This window comes from Cuculus canorus, chromosome 7 (assembly GCF_017976375.1).
Source record: "Cuculus canorus isolate bCucCan1 chromosome 7, bCucCan1.pri, whole genome shotgun sequence".
In the NCBI taxonomy this organism is placed as follows: Eukaryota; Metazoa; Chordata; class Aves; order Cuculiformes; family Cuculidae; genus Cuculus; species Cuculus canorus.
In genome coordinates this window covers 21,011,714-21,032,898 of record NC_071407.1, presented here as the reverse complement: position 1 = coordinate 21,032,898, position 21,185 = coordinate 21,011,714, and the positions used below count along the sequence as shown (strand labels likewise).

The window sequence follows — 21,185 nt, the reverse complement described above, 5'->3', positions numbered from 1 at the left end:
AACTTTGAAATCTAAAATATTTATCTGCATAAAACAAGCTGAGACAGATCAAGGTTTCTTGAATAATGGCTTCTGGAAGTACTGCCAAACTGTCCCCAGTATGCTTATAATAGGCAACTCTCTGTAAACCTGGGTGCTTGTGGTTTCGCTATCTTATCAGTCAAAGCATGACTGATAATGGTCCAACATCTTCCATTCTTTCAACCATTTGGCTGAAAATTAAACCAATTTCAGACAGAACAGCTAGCCTCTTCAGTGAAATCTTGTAAGCCACATTAGGTAAAGTCCACGCTTTGCTGAACAATGGACTGCCTGTCTTAGTGACATGCTATGTTCTGAGCCCAGCTAGAACTGAAGTGCATTTTTTCCTGCAGCTATTCAGGAGTCTAAAAATTATCTGAGATGATTTTGCCGTGCAAAGGAGGCCGAATTAATCAAGCAAGGAGAGACCACAGTGCAGGCTCAGGAATGCCTCCTACTCTCACCTGCCTCTGATAAGTTGTCCAAACTGATAAAAACATGAATGTTCTGTCTTATGAGATAACCCCACCCTGGTGTCAGCCACCTGCTGGGTCTTAACAGGTCGACAAACGTAACAGCTGCTGCTTACCATCAACACAACCTGTGCTGACCTCAGTAGAATTTTCTTTCTTGCTTTCAACTCACTGACTCCAGGGTAGTCTACCTGCTTATCCTGATGCTTGCTGAAAATTACTTTCTTCGTTCTTGGCAGTCATAGTCTTACCCAGATGCAAGAGATGGCTAGAGAAAACTAGCTTTTCTAGCTTCTGCATTTCAGGCATGCTCCTCTTAATTTCAGATCTGAGGTGAAGATGCTGCTCCCTCCCCAAACTGAGCAGGTATTGCCTGTTGCCACAGAAAGCAAACACACTGAGGATGCAGGCTGGGCAAAGCCTAAACCCAGTGAGTTTAAATCCAAACTGAAGCAAACACAGGGCCCTATGGTACACAAGTGCCTTTCCTGAAAAAGAGATGAAGTTATGCGATTTCTGCCTTAAAGATCTCAGAGAATGAGATTACAAAGGTGAAAGCAGCTCAGGCTCTCTTACTGGCCTCCATTTCACCACCACAAATGGTAACAGGGAAACAAAGGCAGGATCAACACGCTCTGCCCTCCCACAGAAGCACCTCCCTACAGTGGTCACTAGTAACATACTAAAAAAACCCAAACCCCCAATAATAGATGTTGCATGACAGAAAGAGATAAGAAAGTTAAGTCTTTGGAAGCCTTTTAAGATAACTATTACTGTAACATGAGCCCAGAGAATTCAGAGAACAGTTTTAACTTCCACTTCAGAAAACACAGATTATGCAAACAGGCAGATCTACAACAACTACAATCCTAGTTTTCCATCAAGCAAACAAGCTCTCCATTATCCATATTACTGAAGACAAATTTACATGAGTATTTCTACCAAGCCAGTATATTAAAATGTACCTATTTCATTTTGACTGTTGCATTTTTGTTATACAAAATATCAATGTGCTTCAAATTTTCTGACAACTGCAGATTAAACTCCATTGAAAGTTGATAATTAAAATTTTTATGAGGACATCTAATATTAAACAGCTACTGGCAGGCTATGGTGCCTTGACTGCTTAATGCACAAGGGAGAAAGGCAATAAAAATTAACTGTCAAAGCAGCAGCTTGACCTTTCTTGTCAGCTACCAAACTGCACTCTCAGTCATGAGACTTCCCCCTATGTAAAGGCTAACAAATCCATACAGTGAAGCATTTTCTGCACATAATCTGCTCAAACATAATACAGAACAAGAAAAGAACAGAAAGCTTCTAAATGAAATGTTATTAATTTTATTACAACTATGTTCTTAATCTAGGGTTCTGCTTTTCGTAATAAATTGAAAATCTAGACAGAAGCGTTCATGTGTGTCTATTTTCAGCAAAAATTAGGTTTTTTAACCACAGGTTCCACGGTTCCTTTCAACAAATCTGAGGAAGTGCCCTCTTGAATGTATATAACTAGACCTTTTTCTATTTTTAGTCAGGTGTGTTTCCTTATCTGGTTCAAAGCCTGAAAATAGTTGGCACTATCAGGTCCTACTTTTTCAGTAGCAGTTGATACTTCTATCAACTTAAAGCAGCATGGATTGAGCTATTTGTTGGAAGAAACACTTTTTTCTAGTTTAAACAAAGTATAAAAGATGCAAACACTAGGATCTCAATCCCAAGAGATACTCAATGCGTGTAACCTTATTTATTTAAGTCATTAAAAATGCATACTGGAAACATTAGCCACACAGGAACCTACTGCTCAAACAAAACAAAAAGGGTACATCTTAAATGGTTCAATAGGACCTGCATGGATTCTGCAGTCAGAACATTACATTAGTCATAGTAGCCTTAACGGAAATCTTCAAATCCTGTATCACACAGAGAACAACGTAAGCAGTCACAACTTACGAAATGCCAGAATTAAGATTGTCTCTTCAGATTAAATCATGCTGTACTCTGGAGAAATCCTGCACTACTTAAAATTATTTCTGTATAGAACTACCACCACACTCCTTGTAAAGGCATATGGAAAGGTCACTTAATTTGCCATTATTTAAAACTATTTTTAATTGTTCCATGCTCTGGATTTTCATACAATTCAAAAACAACCAAATAGAAAGATGATTAATAAACACACCAGAGAGATTGAAAAAAAACAGCAGAAGGTAAGCCAAGGTGTAGAACACCTTCAGAAGAACTAACTCTATGCTCACCAGTAATAGGATATAATAAACAAAATACCCCAAAATTCAAATTTGGACTCCAAAAGAACATTTCTAATAAAAGTGAAGAGGTAAAGAAACATCTCCTTCATATGCTTAGGGAGTTGAAAGCTTTAAAACATTTAAGTTTTAAAAGGCTCTCATATTTGAATAATATCTGTAACATTCTTAATTTCATTTTGAAGGGAAGGGCAGCTGAAAGATATCCCAGGGAAGAGATTAAGCCTCTGTTCGAGCTCATGGTATAGTTCACCACAGAAGGTTTGTCACAGTATAGGTAAACAGCTTGCAGGTATATCCAAAAGGGCTAAAAGGCAAAGCCCCAAGACTGATTTCAGAAACAAGCTTTGTATTTTCCCTGTCCCTGCCACAATGAGAAGGAGATTCCAGACACTGGGAATGAGATAGACAAGGTGCACAAAGCTTTGAAGTTCTAAACAGACACCAATGACAATGAGATGTATGATGGTCCTGAAGAGCCCAATCAGATTGAGCATTTCAAGACAAAGTGTGGAAAAGCAGGTACCAGGTAGATCAAAGGTGCAGCAACTGTGCATTAAGTTGGATGTCTTGGCTTTGACACTATCTTGCCCGCATTTCTGCACTTGCCTACATTCCATAGAAAAATCTGTCTGGAAGGAGGAATTAAATCACAATGAGGAGACTACCCAGCGGTTCACCGGAAAAAGGCAATACGAAATGGGCAAAGCAAGGGATGTCACATTTAAGCATAAGTCTCTCAGCAAACTTTTAAGTTCAGAGACTTTTTTTGGCAACCCTGTTTCAGCTTTTTTTACAGATTTATGGTATTCAAGAAGAGGTAGTAATTCTTGCCAGCAATTTAAATCAAGGAGAGTAGTTTTGAGACATGCCAGAGTAAAGGAAGTAATTCCTGTGTTCTACTACATTTAGATGGCAGAGGTTTTATTTCCCCAAGAAAGCAGCAGCAGCAGCATGTTTGCACTATAGCATTCTGGAAGTTTCTCTACATTGAAAACAAAGGTGGAAAGACACAAAGATACCTGATCAATAAAGCCAGAGGGCTTCCCGGGGACTTCAACCTGAAGCATAATACAGTAATTTCAAACAATTCTTTCTACAAACTGGCTTCATGAGTTGAATTGAATTCATTAGAGTGTTGGTTATTCTGATGAAGTTTCCGATTCATAACCTGCTCCTACTGAAAGTCTGCTAACTCTACTAAGGTTTTATTGCCATAGTCATAACAATTCAAACACATTCATAAAACCTTGAGATCATTAAAATCACTGTGGACAAAGAGTCCTAACATCCCAATTAAGTGATCTCTGAAGATTTATATTCCCATTTGGTTTTGCATGTACCTGTTTCCATGATCTTAAAATACAAATCAGTTCAACAGATTTACAAGACAAACTCGAGCACAGGTAGAATTCCTCTCCCTCAACATTCCTGTGAGAAATGTGATATCGTAAATGCTTGTTCAGCAGTAAAACAAAGCCTTTTGGCACATGTCAAAGATCAATGTTGTAAACTTTTCTGACAGTACTGTATATGACTACTAGCTTATGGAAGGAAAACCAATACAATATTACCTTGGGGTGCTAACCAACTAACATAAACATATTCAAAGACAGAATTTTAGTCTAGTTTTCTTGAAGAAGAAAACCAGAAAAATTAAGTGAACAGCTTATAAGTATGTTTATGATATTACATTTAGAGGTTTTCTAACAACAAATTCAATGTAAAAAGTTGGAATTTAGGCATGAAGTGAAAAATACTACCAGAAAAGATGACTACAACAAGCAACATACATAGAAAGCAATGATTTCTCCATCAGCAGAAAATTATTTAACGCCTTTGCCTGAAAGTAAGAGTTGCCTCTCTTTTTATTACTATTTATGATTTGTATCACATTCTTTAGCAATGTGTTCTTAAGAAGCATTTTCAGTAACATACTAAATTTGATTATATTCCAAATAATACCATTTATAAGACAGAACTGGTGCTACTAAGCTTTATTTTGTCAGATTTAAACTAAGATGAAATTCAAGTCTACTCAAACATCTCTGAAAATACTAAACAATTTAACATATCACAAAACCTGATATGCAAAGAAGGAAGCTATAAAAAAAGATTAAATCCCAAGAGAACTTAAAATATCTTAATACAGGAAGTTTTTTTTTTTTTTAAGTTAACAATGCTATTGCATAAAATTGGAAAAAACAACCTTATGGTACATATTTCAAAAAATTCTGCTCTCAAATAATATCCCTTGCAAGCTCAACAGAAATGCCAAATCACTCGCCAAAGTGCCAAGTGATTGTTTCCTACGTTGTATTGACAGGGTTATTCAAGGTTACCTGAAAGAGCCATGACAACAAAAATCCTGACAAAAGCCAGGAGAAATGAGAAGTCATCAAGATTAAATGAAAAATTAACCCAAACAGTATTGTTTTTCAAGTGACATGGTTAAAACACAGACAATATTATAACTGCATACTAAGTACCATTTCACAAAGTGAAAACAGTGATTCATTTTTGTAAAGCCAGATCTCCTGAGGACTTCCCATCTTATATTGTAATCTTTCATTTTTATTTTTTTTCTTCTTCACTGCATTGATTTGGAAGTAGCTTTCACTTGGAATCCTTTTGTATTGCATTTTAGCTTATAACCAGTTCGCATTGGTCATCCAGAAGAAAATTCAAGTTGCTAACTTCCTGTGTTGTTGTAACACTAAGCTTGAATACAAAGTGTGTCATTTTAAGCAGAGAGAACACTTGTCGGCATCCAGCAGCTGCTGTTATTGTGCTAAAATGAGCTATACCTGAAGCACCTTAAAACTCTCCCAGAATAAATTTCTAGGAAGTAGAAGCTATGACTCACAGTTGTATTTAGACTAAAAGATAGTTTTCTTGTGTTTACAGTGGTGGTTAAATTCTCCAGTCAAATGACTTACCATGGTTCCAAAGGGTATAGCTCTTGAAGCATGATAATAAATGGCAATGAAGTTAATGAAGAAAGCAGTTCCACACACCATTGCTGGAATAAGGAAGGCTCCGATGAACATTTGCTTTATCCATCGCCTTCCTGTAATAAGAGACATTTCAAGGGGACTGATGAGATAATTTTTTAAACAAAATACAGTATATCAGCAAGCTCTCCAGAATTTAAGTGTTTGACAACTTCTCCCCCAAAAAGGCTAATATCAACTATATATAAGTAAAAATCATTATAAGTAAAATCATACCTACATTGATACAAAAGCCAAGAGTCAACTAACACTTTCATTAGACTCCTGGCAACTCACAAGATGCAGCACATTAATTACTTTATTAGGCTAGGTGAAAAGACAGGAAAAGGGATACAGTGTGAGAACATTTCAGCTGAAGAACAGATTTATGCTGACTAAGCTGGCCAGAGAAACTGGGGTGTGAAACGTAAGTATATACATTAAGCCACAGATTAGTAGAGACAGAGACAGTGGGGCTGGCCCTGTGCAGAGCCTGCTTACACCCTGAGAGCACACAAGAGCTCAGCACTGCTCCTTAGGACAACTCAGCACTACAGCTGCTTTCAGGCAGCACCTGCTCCGGATTGTCTTGACTCCACTGAGCTGACTCCATACATTCAGGATGCATTAAAGATCTGGCTGTTCCAGGTATAAAGCAAAATGCTACAGCATTTAATATAAAACAAAATTGAACTCAGACATCTTCAACAGCAGAAAAGGTAGAAGGAAAGCCATTTCTAACCCTCAGGCATAAAGGGAACAACAATACTTGTTCACAATTCTTACCAAGTTTAGACCTCCCTAAGCAGCTCAAAAACACCCTCCTGGGCAATACCTTCAGAATTTTCACTGTCTGAATTCCCTTTACTTTCAATGCTTTTAAACACTGCCTATATTTAAATTCAATACACTACAGATGCAACTGTAACATGCCATAAATAAAAAAAATTTAGAAAACACGCATATGCTTTTCAAGACCACCATATGCATTTTGACCTTGAGCCAACAAAACCAGCACTTCACAGTTTGACAAATGTTTGATCTGAAGGGGAAAAAAAAAAAAGCAAATCTGGCTCAACTATACAGCATGGTACATTTTAGAACAGTAACAGTAACACTAATTTACCTAGATCTGTTTTTCTACAAATCACTTGGTTTATACACAAGCCACATGAAAATTAACATCTAATCTTCGAACTCAGAATAAGAGCACAGCTGAGACCGAATACTAACAAGTATGTCATGCTAAAAAGATACAAGTTCTCTTTTATGAACTTACCAGAATTATTGTTGCTAAAGCACTGCCAAGATAATAGATATTGATTACTCTTTTACTGCAGCATAGGGAATAGATGAAGCTAGTGGACTGCAAGGATGTAATTGGTCATAACTCAGAGGCAGAGTGGGGAGCACTCAAAGACAGCCTGTCTAAATCCATTATGTCAATTTTATTGGACCTCGTCTCTCTACTGGTACTCACAATGAATTTGCAAAGTATAAAGCATAGCACATACTGGAAAGTAGAATAGCCTTCTTTAAAAAGTGCTATGAACAGTTTTCCCCCTCCACAATTAAAGGATGATTGTATAATCATCCTTTTCGTGTTAGTAAAAATCAACCCTATCCCCCTCTTCCCGGTACCTACAAAGGGCAGCTCTGTAGGCGCCACCTGGAGAAGATACCACAAGCTATTTAACAGCCTGTTACAGAAAAGGGTGAGACTATTATACTCTCTGGACACCATGAGTCAAACAATTACATACAAGACTATTACAAGCAATTAAATACTACCATTAACAGTTCTTTAGCTCTTAGTACTTTTAAATTACAGAATCACAGAATTACCTGAGTTGGAAGGGACCCACACGGATTGATTCCAACCACAAAATTTACACCATGTGTCTGAGTGCGTTGTCCATCTGCTTCCTGCATATCGTTAGGCTTGGCGCCATGACTGCTTCCCTGGGGACTCTGTTGCAGTGCTCCATCACCCTCTAAGCAAAGAACCTTTTCCTAATGTCCAACCTAACCCTTCCCTGGCACATCTTCCGGCTGTTCCCTCAGGCCCTATCACCGGTCACCAGAGAGACAAGATCAGTGCCTGCTCCTCCTTCCTTCCCTTGTGAGGAAGCAGTAAACTACTATGAGGTCCCCCATCAGTCTCCTCTTCTCCAGGCTAAACAGATCGAGTGTCTTCAGTCACTACTCACACGACTTCCCCTCTAGATCCTTCCCCAACTTTGTGGCCCTCCACTGGATACTCTCTAGTAGCTTTTTATACCGTGACGCCCAAATCTGCACACAATACTTGAGGTGGGGCCGCAGCAGTACAGAGCAGAGCAGGACATGCACCACCCTTCAACGGCTAGCAGTGCCGTGCTTGATGCACCCCATGACACAGTGGGCCCTCTTTAACCAAAGACTTCAACTATATTCTGGTAGGAAATGCAACCAATGCTGAATTGGAAACAATATGAAAGTTATATGTACTCAAAATATTTTCTATTTATTAAGAATTTAATGGCTTCCATCTGCACGACCTAATTCCATGAGGACACTTCATACAGGTTCAAATCAGAAAATAGTAACTACTCCATTTAGCAATCTAATGGAAATGTTGAATAACAAAAACAATTTACCTCCTTGTCTAGCATAAAGGCTTCCTCCAAAATATCCATTCACTGGCGATGTTGCAGCATAAACAAATATAGCTGTACTAAGCATTGATCCTCTCCTACAAGAAGCGATATTTTGGAAAATAAAATAGAAAACCAAATGGTATTAGAACAAAAGATTATAGTAAAATAAATACATTTAGCAGAAGCAGTTACTTAAAATTTGTATATTACCTAAAAATATTAAAGTGTTTAGATTGTAAAATCTGCATAAGAATGAGAATTGTTTGTATCCAAATCTTTTGGGGAAGTTAAATTCTATTGGGGAAAGACTTCCAATATTCTACATTCTTTTTTAATATGCATTTATCTTCTCTGGAGTACAAAATCTCACCTCTGGTCAAAATACTGATAGTTGGATGTGTGTACCTTGCGTATAAAGAACTGAACTACTTGCATGATATATATTAAGATTCAACTACTGCAGATAAAAGCTCCTCTTTTCTTAACATGAAGGCCAGTATTTACAAAAATGTACTAAGACTGTGAATGATGTTTCTGCCATCTCTCAAAAATGAACTTTTAAGATCAGAAGTGTTCACCTTAGAGAAAATTAGAAAATCTGATATAGAAACTATAAAAAGCCTCAAATGAGCATGGAGTAGACCAATCAGAGGAGTTTAGTCATTTTTAAATTATCATCTCATTAAAACTTGGAGTACTCATTTTGGTGTGATTTTTCTGAAATTTTACAGGCAAGCTTTTATATCACAAAAGCCATCTCCAAATATATTTTTTTAAATTACATCTAAGAATAACAAGATATAAATATTATTCATGAACAGAGCTGTTTCCCCATGTCCCTCGGCTACTCTTCGGTAGCAAAAAGCAACAGAAGGATTTCAGCCACCTTGCTGTACTGTACTGTCTTCAAACTAGTTGTTCTGAGAGACCCCATTTTACTGGCACTACTGGATGCCTGTCCTACTCAAAGAAGAAATCTTTAGTACAACCAGCTTCCATGACTGCATGAATTAGACTAAGCAAGTATATCTGCTAGTCACACACACTAAAGAAGCATTATGCTAACATTCGCTTCTTAAAAAATAAGCAGTAGTTCCAATTTTAGAAAGCTATTGGTTAGACAGAAACCAATTTTAACACTTCTCCTAACTTAAGACAATTTAGAAACATATACAAAGCCCCAGAAGACCACACACAGTCCGAAGCGACATGTGTAAACCCAGGCTACCCGTAAAAATGACCAGCAGATATTAATCTAAAATTATGTCAAAATTTCCTATGCTTGAACTTACACATTTGTTTCAAATATTCTAATGGAAAAGCTTCTCAAAACACAAGTCAGTATTAATAAATTAATAGCTGGCAGAATCATATTTCACCAAGAGAATTTTAGTTGCTATCACCTGCATGGTCTCTACATTTTAACAGACCTGAAGAACACTGACAGACAATCATTCTTGTAATTCTAGTTTACAGACTTTCACTCACATCACTGTTTTCCTACATGTAAGACTTGTCTGCACCAGATTTGGGCAATTTTTTTGTTACGCACTGTGAAAGTGACGTAAAGGCCTATTGCAATAAAAGATTAAGTGCACATACAATTTTTAGAATTACTGTTCTGACACATTTTACAATCGCCATTACTAGCTTCCAGTTTCCCTACAGTGCACAAACATTCTGAAACGGTTTGCTTCCCTCCCTTAAAGGACTGACATACAATTAAAAATGTGTATATAATTCTATCCAGAAATGTAACCATGGGGCACAATGGGAAATAACATCACATGGAAAATGAAAATATGCCAAGATACTGGTAGTACAGCGTGGCTTTTTAAACACACCATTAAATGGCAGCTAAATTCAAACTCAAGAGTTCTCTCTAGTGGCACATCAGAAGTATTACAACTTGTTAAAATCAATAGCTACAGGTGATATTCAATGGAAAACAGAACAGATCGGAAATTTCGTCATTGCTTAAAACAAAGCACTTGTAAAAAAAATATCCCCAGTATCCAAAATACAATCACTACAGAAACAGATGAAGTCCATCTAGGACACTCAAAATCTTTAACAGATAAAAGAATATAAGTAGGTGAACTGCAAGTAGCGTGTTTAAGATTAAAACTTGAGAACTACTTGTTTGTTTTAAAAGAATTCTCCCCAGTCAGGACCACAGTCCACCTATTGCTGGAGACTTCACATGCAACTCAGGCTGAGCAGTCTCTGTGGACAACATTCTCGCAATGCATTGTTAGCAGTAAACAGGATTATTCACAATACAGCACATTTCTACTTCAGTCTTTACAGCATATGGCAGGAAAAACAGGGTAAGTAATATAGAAATATCTTCTCACTTCAGATGAAACCAGGAGTGAAATATGCACCTTTTACAGCATTTATTTCCCATATAATCTACTGTAATGCTGCAGAACAACAAACTAGTTTCACAATAAATCACATAAAACCCAAGTATTTGGAGTAAAATTAAAGAAGACCAGCTCTCAAGAGCAGGACTTTAAGTTTCATTACAATTTAAAAGAGTCCTTCGAACTACTATGTCTGATCTAAAGACACAGACTAAACAATTTTCCAGGCCAGTTAGAGTATTTTTGGTAATTAATTTTTTTATCTAAGCATTTTTATGCTGAAGACATGGCACAATTATACTTACTCTGTGTATAAATCTTCTATCATCGCAACAACAATGACTATAAGAGACACAGCAAAAATCTGACAACCAGAACCAATAAGGGATGAAAATATTAGAGGATGACTGGATGGTCTGAAAACATCTCCATGGACCTGCTTCCACCCATACTCATCACCTAAATCTCTGTCCTAGAACGACAACATAAAAATTTTAAGTCTAGTCATGACAATTAATGGCAAACACACAAGCTAGGCATTAATTCAAGGTTTGATTTATTAAAGTAACTTAAAGTACAAGCACGTATTGTCTCCTGAATACATCAAATGTAGGAGAAAAGTTTACTTATAAAGAAAACAAAAAAATGACTATCTGAACATATGATGCAGTAAAATCTACTAGATTCCCTCTCTATCCCTAAAATCCTCTGAAACACTTAGGATCATACACAGACTTCTATTACACACTCAGAATAGACCTCATTTAACCTAAGCATGGATATGAACATTAACACAGTGACTACAGACAGAATTCTGGGTTGCCACCTAGGAGCATGTTATAAAGAAAACCAGTAACACTTTGAAGACAAGTAAGAGTTTTCTGTCCAACTGAAGAAAGCCATTAAGAGCTGCTAACACAATGAACGTACAAAGAGAAAACAATAAGCCTTAAAAAGATTTTAAAGAAGTGTGAATGCAGATCTTACCATATCATCCATTTCTTCCTCCTTGCTATATCTTGCATAATCTTTTCGCAAAGTTCTCATTAATATCATAGACACTAGGCCAACCAGAAAGATCACCATCATAAAAGAATTGAAAATTGAAAACCAGTGAATCTACAAAAAGAAAACACACACCTAAGATTTAGAACTGTAAGTGTGTTTCAAGTTAGCTCCAATAAGGATAATTTTTTGCCTGGCAGGACAGTTTGTCAGCACTAGCTAAGTAATATACTGTAAGTCAACATTAAATTTATAGAAAAGTCCTGCTAAAACTGGCCTGTGAAACACCAAAGCTTTTTGACAGCTGACCTTGCTCATGACAAAGTTAGAGCTCAAGTAAGCACCAGCTTACTTTGAAGAACTGGCTGCACACACTCTCTTGGTAAAGGAAAGGCAACACGACGTACTCCTGCCTTCCTAGAGAAGAGGTTTAAGTAGTAACAGAGACACTCGCAGCCAAAAAAACAAACTTTGGTTGCTTTTCACAGGACCAAAATGTGCAGCAGCATTATTTTGCCTCTAACAAGCACATCTCCTGGTTTTGACCAAGCCCCAAACAGAATACAAATCCTCTAACTTCAGAAAGTCATACAGCTCTGTATACTACCCTTAAGGAGATTACAACCACAGGCTTAAAATCATCACAAACAATATTGCTAACTGCTTTAGGCTAATGCTTTTTGCTTTGCATTTACTTCAATAAAAAGCATAATACAGTTATTCAGCTGAAAAGTCATACAGCTGTGGTTCCAGAAACTTCATTACTGCCCATCATCATGTGAATATATTTCCTTGAGTTGCTTTGTATTTGCTGCAGGCTTGAAGCTTGCCTGTACACTTACTGAAGCAGTCTAAAAAACTGGAGCCATCCTATTTGAGCAACAAAACTACCACTTAAAACTTATGGCCCTAGACTTGCCTGTTACATCTGGGACATTAAAAAAAAATCAAAGACATTATCCAAAAAGTCCATGACATCTTCTGAAGTAAAGCAACCATTTTGAAGGGACATTTTGTAAGGCTGTCTCAGAATAATACATACTCTGTGCTGAAAGAAGGATGGGTCAAGATACTTGTCAAATCGGTCTTCAAACTTTACATCTGATTTCTTCCATTTTACCTAAACAGAGAAAAACTTACATTTGAAAAGCCGATTATAACATGTTCAGCTACACACACATGCGTAAACCCAAACATTTTAAAAAATCATCCACTTCAAATGTTCTCTTCAATAAGATTGGGTTTGCCAAAACCTAGAATGGACTGGTACCCTTAAAGACCGCTGTCTACAGGTCAGATATAGAATGAACATCAGGCTGTCTTGCTTCACGGATCTAATCTTGTCTGTGCTCACATTTAAGGACAAGGAAGAACCAGTCCTGCGCTTCTCCGCTCTTGCTGTCTCTGTGAGACTAAACAAATGCAAACTTCTAGTTGTCAAACACAACAAACCCTTTTCACAATTATAAAAGGAAATCATAAAGATAAACACACTGAAGGTGCCAAAAAGAAATTCCACCTAATGACCTTATCTTTCAGCTTCACCAAATGAATACTTTAAAGATATTTTTTTCCACAGTACGTAATTGTAAAACAATAATTTTTTTTGAATCGATTTTGGGCAACACTTTTGAAAAATCCTTATGAATTCGCGCAGTGTTTCAGAACAAACGTTAGAGAAAGCAAGTATGTTTAAATGTGTTCAAGAATGATGTGCAAGAAAGCAGTGGAATTTTTTCAAAGACTATTTTTGCAACAGTACACTGCCCTTTCTCAACATTTCCACGTGCTACGTTGTATGAAGACAGGCTTGTGGAGAATATTACCAGCGTTCATTAAGCAATGACAACACACTCCACTTCTGCTCCTCCAGTGGCAATCAAGACCCATTTTGCTGCCATGCACTGTGAAATCATCTGTATCTAAATTCTCTGAGTACACTGCCCAAGAAAAAAGATGCAGTCTAACAGAAATGAGCGAAATGAGAATATAGAAGAGCAGATTTAAAACAGATGCCAATAGGAAAGAAAAGGGCATAAACTGACATACAAGCTGGCTGGAAAGTAACTGGATGAAATGGATGAAGATGAACCCTAAAGACAGACATTAAAATTTTAAAAGATATGAGCTAAAAGCTGAAGCCTAAAATCTGTAAGACCTCAGCATTCTGCAATTTACACACTTAAATTGCCAATAATTAACTCTGAAAGTAGCTGGAAGAACATGCATTCATGGCCATACTATCAGCAGTAATATGCTGTCACTCTGTATCAGTTACTCCACTGCACAGGTCTGCTTTGGCTATGGATTTAATTGTACTAATGAAATAGATGGTGCTAGGAGCAAAAAGTATTTTTAAGAATTGTTGCAAGATTGTTGTCATTTTTATTTTTAAAGGCAATTTCAGAAATTAAACACAAATCTGCACTAAATTTTTTCAAAAGCATGCCCAGATTAGAAAATATCAGGATTTTTAGTGATCTTGAAAAAAATGTATCCTCTCTGTGCATAGCTTTTTAAAATACAAGACAAGAAACTATCCTTCCCAACAGATGTTTTCTTTTTCAGTATAGAAGGTGGCATATAAACGTAGATCAAATAGCCCTCACCACAGTCCTGAGACAGATTAAAAACCTGAAGACTTGAGTATTACTCACTTTGAGGAATGATATTAATGTTCTTCAGTTCAAACTACAACCTTGTTCAAGATTAATAGCTCAGAACATTAATAGCTTTCAACTTTGTCTCTGGTGGATTTGTTCTTAGCAGTGCTTCTTAGTGGCAGATGCATCTGCTTAAAACATCTCTGAATTAAACATCATACATGCATCAGCCCAACAATTGCCCAGTGGTACCAAGAGAACTGCATAGGTAAGTCTTGAGCTCTGAGTATTTTAAGGGAACATCTAACATTATTTTCATTACTGGCAGCTACTCAGTGCTGTCCACCTCAAAATTCACAGAGCAAATGGACTTTATAGTGCTGGTGGAATTTGAATTGAATATTTCAAAATTTCTACTACCGCTTTTGCTGCAGAAATAGGCAGATTAGTGTAAAGATAATTCTAGAAAGTGCATATAAAAACCATAATTAGCTGCACTTCAAAATACACAACTTATTCAGCACAAGACAAATGCGATAAGAGGCAAGAACATCCTCTGAAATAAAATTTTATTCTGATGCCTACAACTTAACACACTGTATAGAAGCAATACATTAAGAACTAGTTTCAGTATACAAATGTGGTGAATATCAGAAATGAACCATTAGAAATTTAATTAACATCAAATAAATAAGGAGGTGAAGTGACAGGGTCTGATCAACAGGTTTAGAGCAACATGGGTTACCCATGGATCATTCATATTGCATTGATACGTGTACTGCTCAACCTGAAACTTTTCACATTGCTATTACCAGTAGACTCGTGCTATGCTATTCTTAATACATAAAAGTGTTAGAAAGTGTTTCATAGCTGGCATTATCAGCAGAATTGTGCTGTGCCGCCTTAACTGTAGTTTCTCTAGTATATGGGACAAGGGAAAGAAAACTATCAACACCCCATCTGACCAATCAGCATGACCATGGATACTGTGTAAAAAAGAAAGGAGCTGTGCAGGAATGTTGTGTTTCTACAGCCCCTTTAGCTTAAAGATAAGAGATACCCAGCTGCTTCCTCCTCTCCTCTCCTGGTACTCTGGCCACATTCCAGGAGGAGGGGGTGGGGGGCAGTAAGGGGCTGGAGCCAGACTCCGCTTTTTGGGGTGACATAAGTTGTTTGTTCAATGGTATAAAAGCTAAGCCCTCACAGCAATGGTTGAAGATTTCATCCACGAGTGTATGCACTCTGTGGGGACCCCAATTGCAGGGACAGCCTCTCCAAAATCCTCACTGTGGAAACAAAAGTGGATCTGGATGATGATGATGAAGAAGAAGAAGAAGCAATGAGTGATGAATCTTTCTTAATAACTATACTTATACCCTTGTAGTAACGATTAGACACATCGTCTTTAAAAGCTGTTACTGTCAGATTGTTGTTGATCACTACTAATCATTTGTTACCTTTCTTGCTGTAATAACTTGAGTAAAACTGGATTTCATAGAGTATTTGAGAGTTTGGGCTTTTGTGCTGATCACGCTTTGTGCTAAATGCCTTGTGGTAAAACAGGAGGAAAACTGAAAAATTTAATCTGTTATCTTAGATCAGCACATGTTGTTTATTCATTACCTTTTATCAGAGCAATTCAGTATCATAGCAGACGGCTCTAGAGAAAACTCTTATTAATAAGGTGATATAAATAAGATTAATTTCTACTGGAAATGCAAAGCTCCGATAGTAACTGCTTGTCAGGGCTTACAGTGGGTTCCGGTCCTAGCTTAGAAACCGGTTCAAATCTATAATGTAAATGTCAGAGCTTCAAACAGTAAGAAAATGCATACCACCTACTGGGGATCCTCTATACTTCTAGTCTCCGTACCTTTTGGGACACCTTCCTTTCCCACAATAACACTCTTCTGCAAATTACAGAAGCTTCAGTTTGTTTGAAGTGTTAAAAAAAAAAAAATCATTTTTTTACTTTAGTCTTGGAAAACCTATCAAGGTTTTTTTAAAAAAAAATATTTGAAAGAATGAAGATGAATCCTTCTCCAACATAGCCTGATGTATCATTACATAGTTGTAGGTATACAAGTACCTGTTTCTGAGATATTTCACCATGTAGAATTTCTAATTACAGATGCATCACCAAATTACTTACTGAATATGACATCTGGATTTTTGTGTTTGGTACCAATTTCACCTTTCCTTCACTGGTCAGATTGACATCTACAATTCTATTTCCATTGTAACCGATTTCAAGTTTTTTGTAAGTCCAAAGATAATAATCTTCTCCATTTTCATCTGCTTCTCCAACAATACCTGCACAACAAACAAACGTAAGCATTGATTACTGGTATGTTTTACAAATATTCTGTAATTACTTTTTTAAAAATATGCATTAAAAAAGTTTGCCAGCTAAAAGAGCAACCTAACTACAATAAAGAGAACACAGCAGACCTTACTCTCTTCTTTTCAACTCTAATAGCTGGATCACAACCTTCAAGCCACAGGAATCTGCAAGAAGCATTTTGTAATGGCATTAGAAGAAAAAACGATGCAGCTACAAACAATGCAGAAGAAACAGAATACATAACAAAAGTCCCTCTAGTTTTATTTAGAATTCTTACCACAGAAACAACTAGCTGAATACAGATTCAACATCCAAGAACAGAACTTAGTCAAAGCCTCTGTATTTTCCCATCTCCCGCCTATTCCTTCACTCATTTATCTTCCTCTTAAAAATTTTACTTCTTCTCTATGCCTCATTAGTCGACTACTTGACACATAATTTTTGCTCCCATCCACATACAAACTTCCAATGCTTGCCAAGTTTTTGACTACTCTTACTTTCACTGAAAAATTCCGAAGTTACCATTTACTTGAAGATCTTTATCACCTCCAACATTGAAAGCTGTTCAGACGCTTCTGGAGCATCAGAATGCAACTGAACTCAATAGTAGCAATTATTTAAGTTCTTACTTTTCAAAAAATTACTGCAAAACAGCTAATCTACAACACAAAAAAAATCCAGAGAATGTACTGTGCTGGAGGGAAAAAAAAAAAGAGTCATATTTAGCAGTCACCAAATTCACAAGCCACAAGTGTCATTTGTAATGCCAAGACCATCGCACCAAGGATCACATACAAGATGGAAAGCCACAACAGAAAGAGCACTCAAGATATACAAAGGAGAGTGGGAGAATAAGTAGGTGAAGGATATGGAATGGTTATTATGAAGCAGCAGTGACATGAAGGAATGACACTTGCGCATTACCTGCACTTGTACATTTTCAAGGTGGTATTTTTCTGCCATGTTTTTCACTTGTGCTCATCTGTCAGGACTGCCTTGTAGATGCCGTTAACACAAAAACACGAGCCAGTTTGTGCCTATGACATATAGCACCTGGCATACCGTCTGTTCCCTTAGTAGTATCAAAAACCACAACAATACAGACCTCTAAGCTACTTAAAGGACACTCTGATCAATCACTGCCTGAAGGAGTGAACTAACATAGTGCTCCGTATACTTTGGTAGATGCCCTGAAACAAAGACACTCAAGCTTAGCCGCACCACTATGCAACAGCAATACAGGAAAAAATAGAAAATGGAAAGATGTTATCAGAATGAACTTAAAAAAAACTGCTTGCCTTTTTCAGGTCAGAAATTAAAAAGTGTAAACCTTCCAAAGACCTCAAATAGCACTTTGAAGTAATTTTTGTTAGTTACCAGCAGCTAAGAGAAGTTATTTTATGTCTAGGCTTTACTGAAAACAGAATACTCCTTACTGGATATTTCGAGGACTTCCTAAGGAGAATTTCAGATACTAACGTCTGTGTGTATGACTGACATCAGCAGGCCTTACCAAGGTGGAAAACCATGAAGAACACAAAACACAAACTTCACTAAAGTTTTCCAGGAGACAGGAGGAAAGCTACAAATCCATGTGGATGAGCCCAAATAAATGAGTGGTCTGCTTTAACAACAGAATTAAACAGAAGTTGCCTAGAATTCTCAGTAAACATAAATGGCATCTGAATCCTTTTCTCGTATTCTTCAGAGAATACTGACTCTTTTCATAGGATAAAAAAGGACTCTAGCTGTTTACACTTAGGGAACAAAATTTTGGTTTAATGTGGCTACAAAACAAATCAAGAATAAAAAAATAGTAGATTAGGTGATACAAGTACATACAATACACGCTGGCAAGTAGGGTTCTCAAGAAGGTAATCAAATGAAGTGGATCAATATGATAGCCTTCATATAATAATAAAAAAAAATATCAATTTCACCAAAAGATATTTTTAGTGCAAGCTTAGAGCAACCAGTTCTGGACACTACCTTAATCAAAGAGAAGAAACTCCTCAGTATTCAGACTATTTCAGAGATGCCATCATTGTCACTAAAAGTAAAGTTCTGAAGTTCTTGCTTCCATGTAGTTAAAGCAGTCCTAATATTTTTTCCTTAAGTTACTGAAATTAACAGCTATGCAATGACACTCAACCAACCAAGAGATATTAGTTTTCCTTAGTATCTCTACCACCACATTCCATGGTACTAGGTAAGTCTATACAACACAGTTGAAGACACCATTAGGCTTGTATACCCATGTGTACCCTATCACTCAAGCCATCTTCATAACAGAAATATTTTTAATAAACACTGTTCACTGAGCAGCAAGACTCAGAGGTTTAAGTTTTAGGCAGCACTATGTTCCTGTTGTTGAACAGGGACCCAGCAAAATCAGAATTAAAGCAGGTAAGCTATATTCAGAGTTTTCTAAACTGAATTTTGAACACAAAGTTCGGAAAGATTTGTTCAGACTTGCAGAGAAACTCTTCTGATCAGTTCAGGTGCATCCACTCCTCTCTCATCAAGAATCAATTAAGTTTTTGGGATAAAATCCAGGCTAATATTGACTGACCAATCTGCAGCCCTGCTAGTTTTCCCTAGCCCCCAGGAAAAAGACCAAAATCTTCAGCACTGCTTGCTTTCACACCTGATGTCAGATTACACCCTTGCATAACATTACCAGTAACAGATGACTGCAGCATCATAAGTACAACCACTTGAGGTCCTGGTTCCAAACAACTATCAAAACTAGCTTTTTAATATCATATGAAGATGATATCTAGGTTTTATATGCTTCTTAGCCATAGCATTAGCTTAGTGTATACAAAGCACACTTATGAAGAACATTAAGAATGCTGGAACCACGGTAAAACAGATTTTTCAGCTGAGAGCATAAAATTAAGTCAGTGTGTAGAAAATTTAGTACGTATATTTGTTCTTTGGTATTTAAGGGGAGAAAAAACGTTCCCAAATAAGATCTGAAAAATCAGTTCTTAAAAAAAAAAAAAAAGTCTCCAAGATTCACTAGCTATGTAGGATTCCAAAGAAGTCAGCTTAGCATCCATCACCCTTTCCTATTCTAGGAAAATCATTCATTCACCTTTCGCTGAAAGGTCAAAAGCATAAAAAACACTGTCGCAACAACTACTGTCACTCATGCAAGCTTTTAAAAAGCCTGCCAGCAATGGCACAATTAGTATAATAACAGCCACACAGATTAATTACAGTCTACTCAAAGCCCTGCCACACACTAAGATGTTGTGTGAGCTGTTAAACACACTAAGCAAATCAGGTGAAAAGAAACAAGTAGAACATATGAGTACTTTTCCTGTCAGGCATTATAATGTTATCTCTTAAAAACAGATACATTTTAAAACAAAAAGCAAGAACCTTCCTGACTAACAGACAAGTAATAAATAAATAAAGCACTGGCATTCCTGGCCGGGGCTCATGTTTTTCAGACAGCTACTTTCTAAAACTAATTAAAATTATGAAAGAGAGATAAAAAACGCACCCTCTGTCCGAATGTATGAATGAATGATGGGTAGCATTTTTCTACACACTTGTATTTGGTTACATAAGTTCTACATACTTGTGAGATTCTTGTAATGAAGCTTAGTCATTAAATGACTCCACGAAACCCACCAGCACAGGACTCCTATAGTGGTAACCAAGTTGTTTATGCATGATATCACTCACCCCATATTGGCAAATCATCAATATACATCTGGTACCAATAGTGATTTTTTATAGCATACACAAAGGCATCTCTTCTTCCTTTGTCCAAGTCGATTTCACAGTAAGTAGTCTGCATTACATCATCTGCAAAAAAAATTAAAGCACAGTTAATGTTTTATGAATGAGGTGGCGCACAGCAAAAGCAAACGGACATTGCTGGAGACTTTAATCCCTCTTGGCTATCCTCAGTAGGTAACAAAAAGGACGTTTAAAAAGGAATCATAAAGCAATTACATGATTTGGTTTGTATTCTACCCTTCCACATGCAGAAGATTCCCATGGACTCTATAAGGAAACACTTCAAAGTATCTTTTGCTCAGGCTCACAGAAACTGATAAGGGATATTCTTCGTAAAAACTAAAGCTTTCTAAAGCTCTCAATTTTCAAGAAACTACCATAAAGGAAGAAACAAAGCAATCAGGGTAAATGTAGAAAAAAAAGGACAGAAGACAAAAACAGGAATAACACAGAATGCACAAGAGGCTGCACTTGGTAATAAATTATCTTTGAGCCAGAAAGCTGTTTTTCCCCACTGACACTTCGTAAGTATTGCAGTTAGCAGCCACTCTTTCACATCCCTATTTCCTTCCCTAATGTTTCCTTTTCAACTACAAAAAGGCAAAAGGGCCCATATTTACAATAATTCAAGCAGCAAGAGATTAAGAGACAACTCCCAAAACCGCTTGTCAGTAAATGTTTTCACTCTGCAAACAGTGAAACAAAGTGAACGTAAATA

General features: G+C 36.9%; 1 protein-coding gene across 1 annotated transcript in view; it reads right to left on the bottom strand.

The window, feature by feature from the left end:
* LOC104067910 (transmembrane 9 superfamily member 3) overlaps positions 1-21,185 on the bottom strand; it is a 45,869-nt gene that overhangs the window by 10,944 nt on the left and 13,740 nt on the right. Inside the window, 7 exon segments of the mRNA XM_054070821.1 lie at positions 5,698-5,828; positions 8,391-8,485; positions 11,065-11,231; positions 11,747-11,878; positions 12,807-12,884; positions 16,520-16,680; positions 20,411-20,533. Of these exon segments, the coding sequence (XP_053926796.1) occupies positions 5,698-5,828; positions 8,391-8,485; positions 11,065-11,231; positions 11,747-11,878; positions 12,807-12,884; positions 16,520-16,680; positions 20,411-20,533 (887 nt within the window).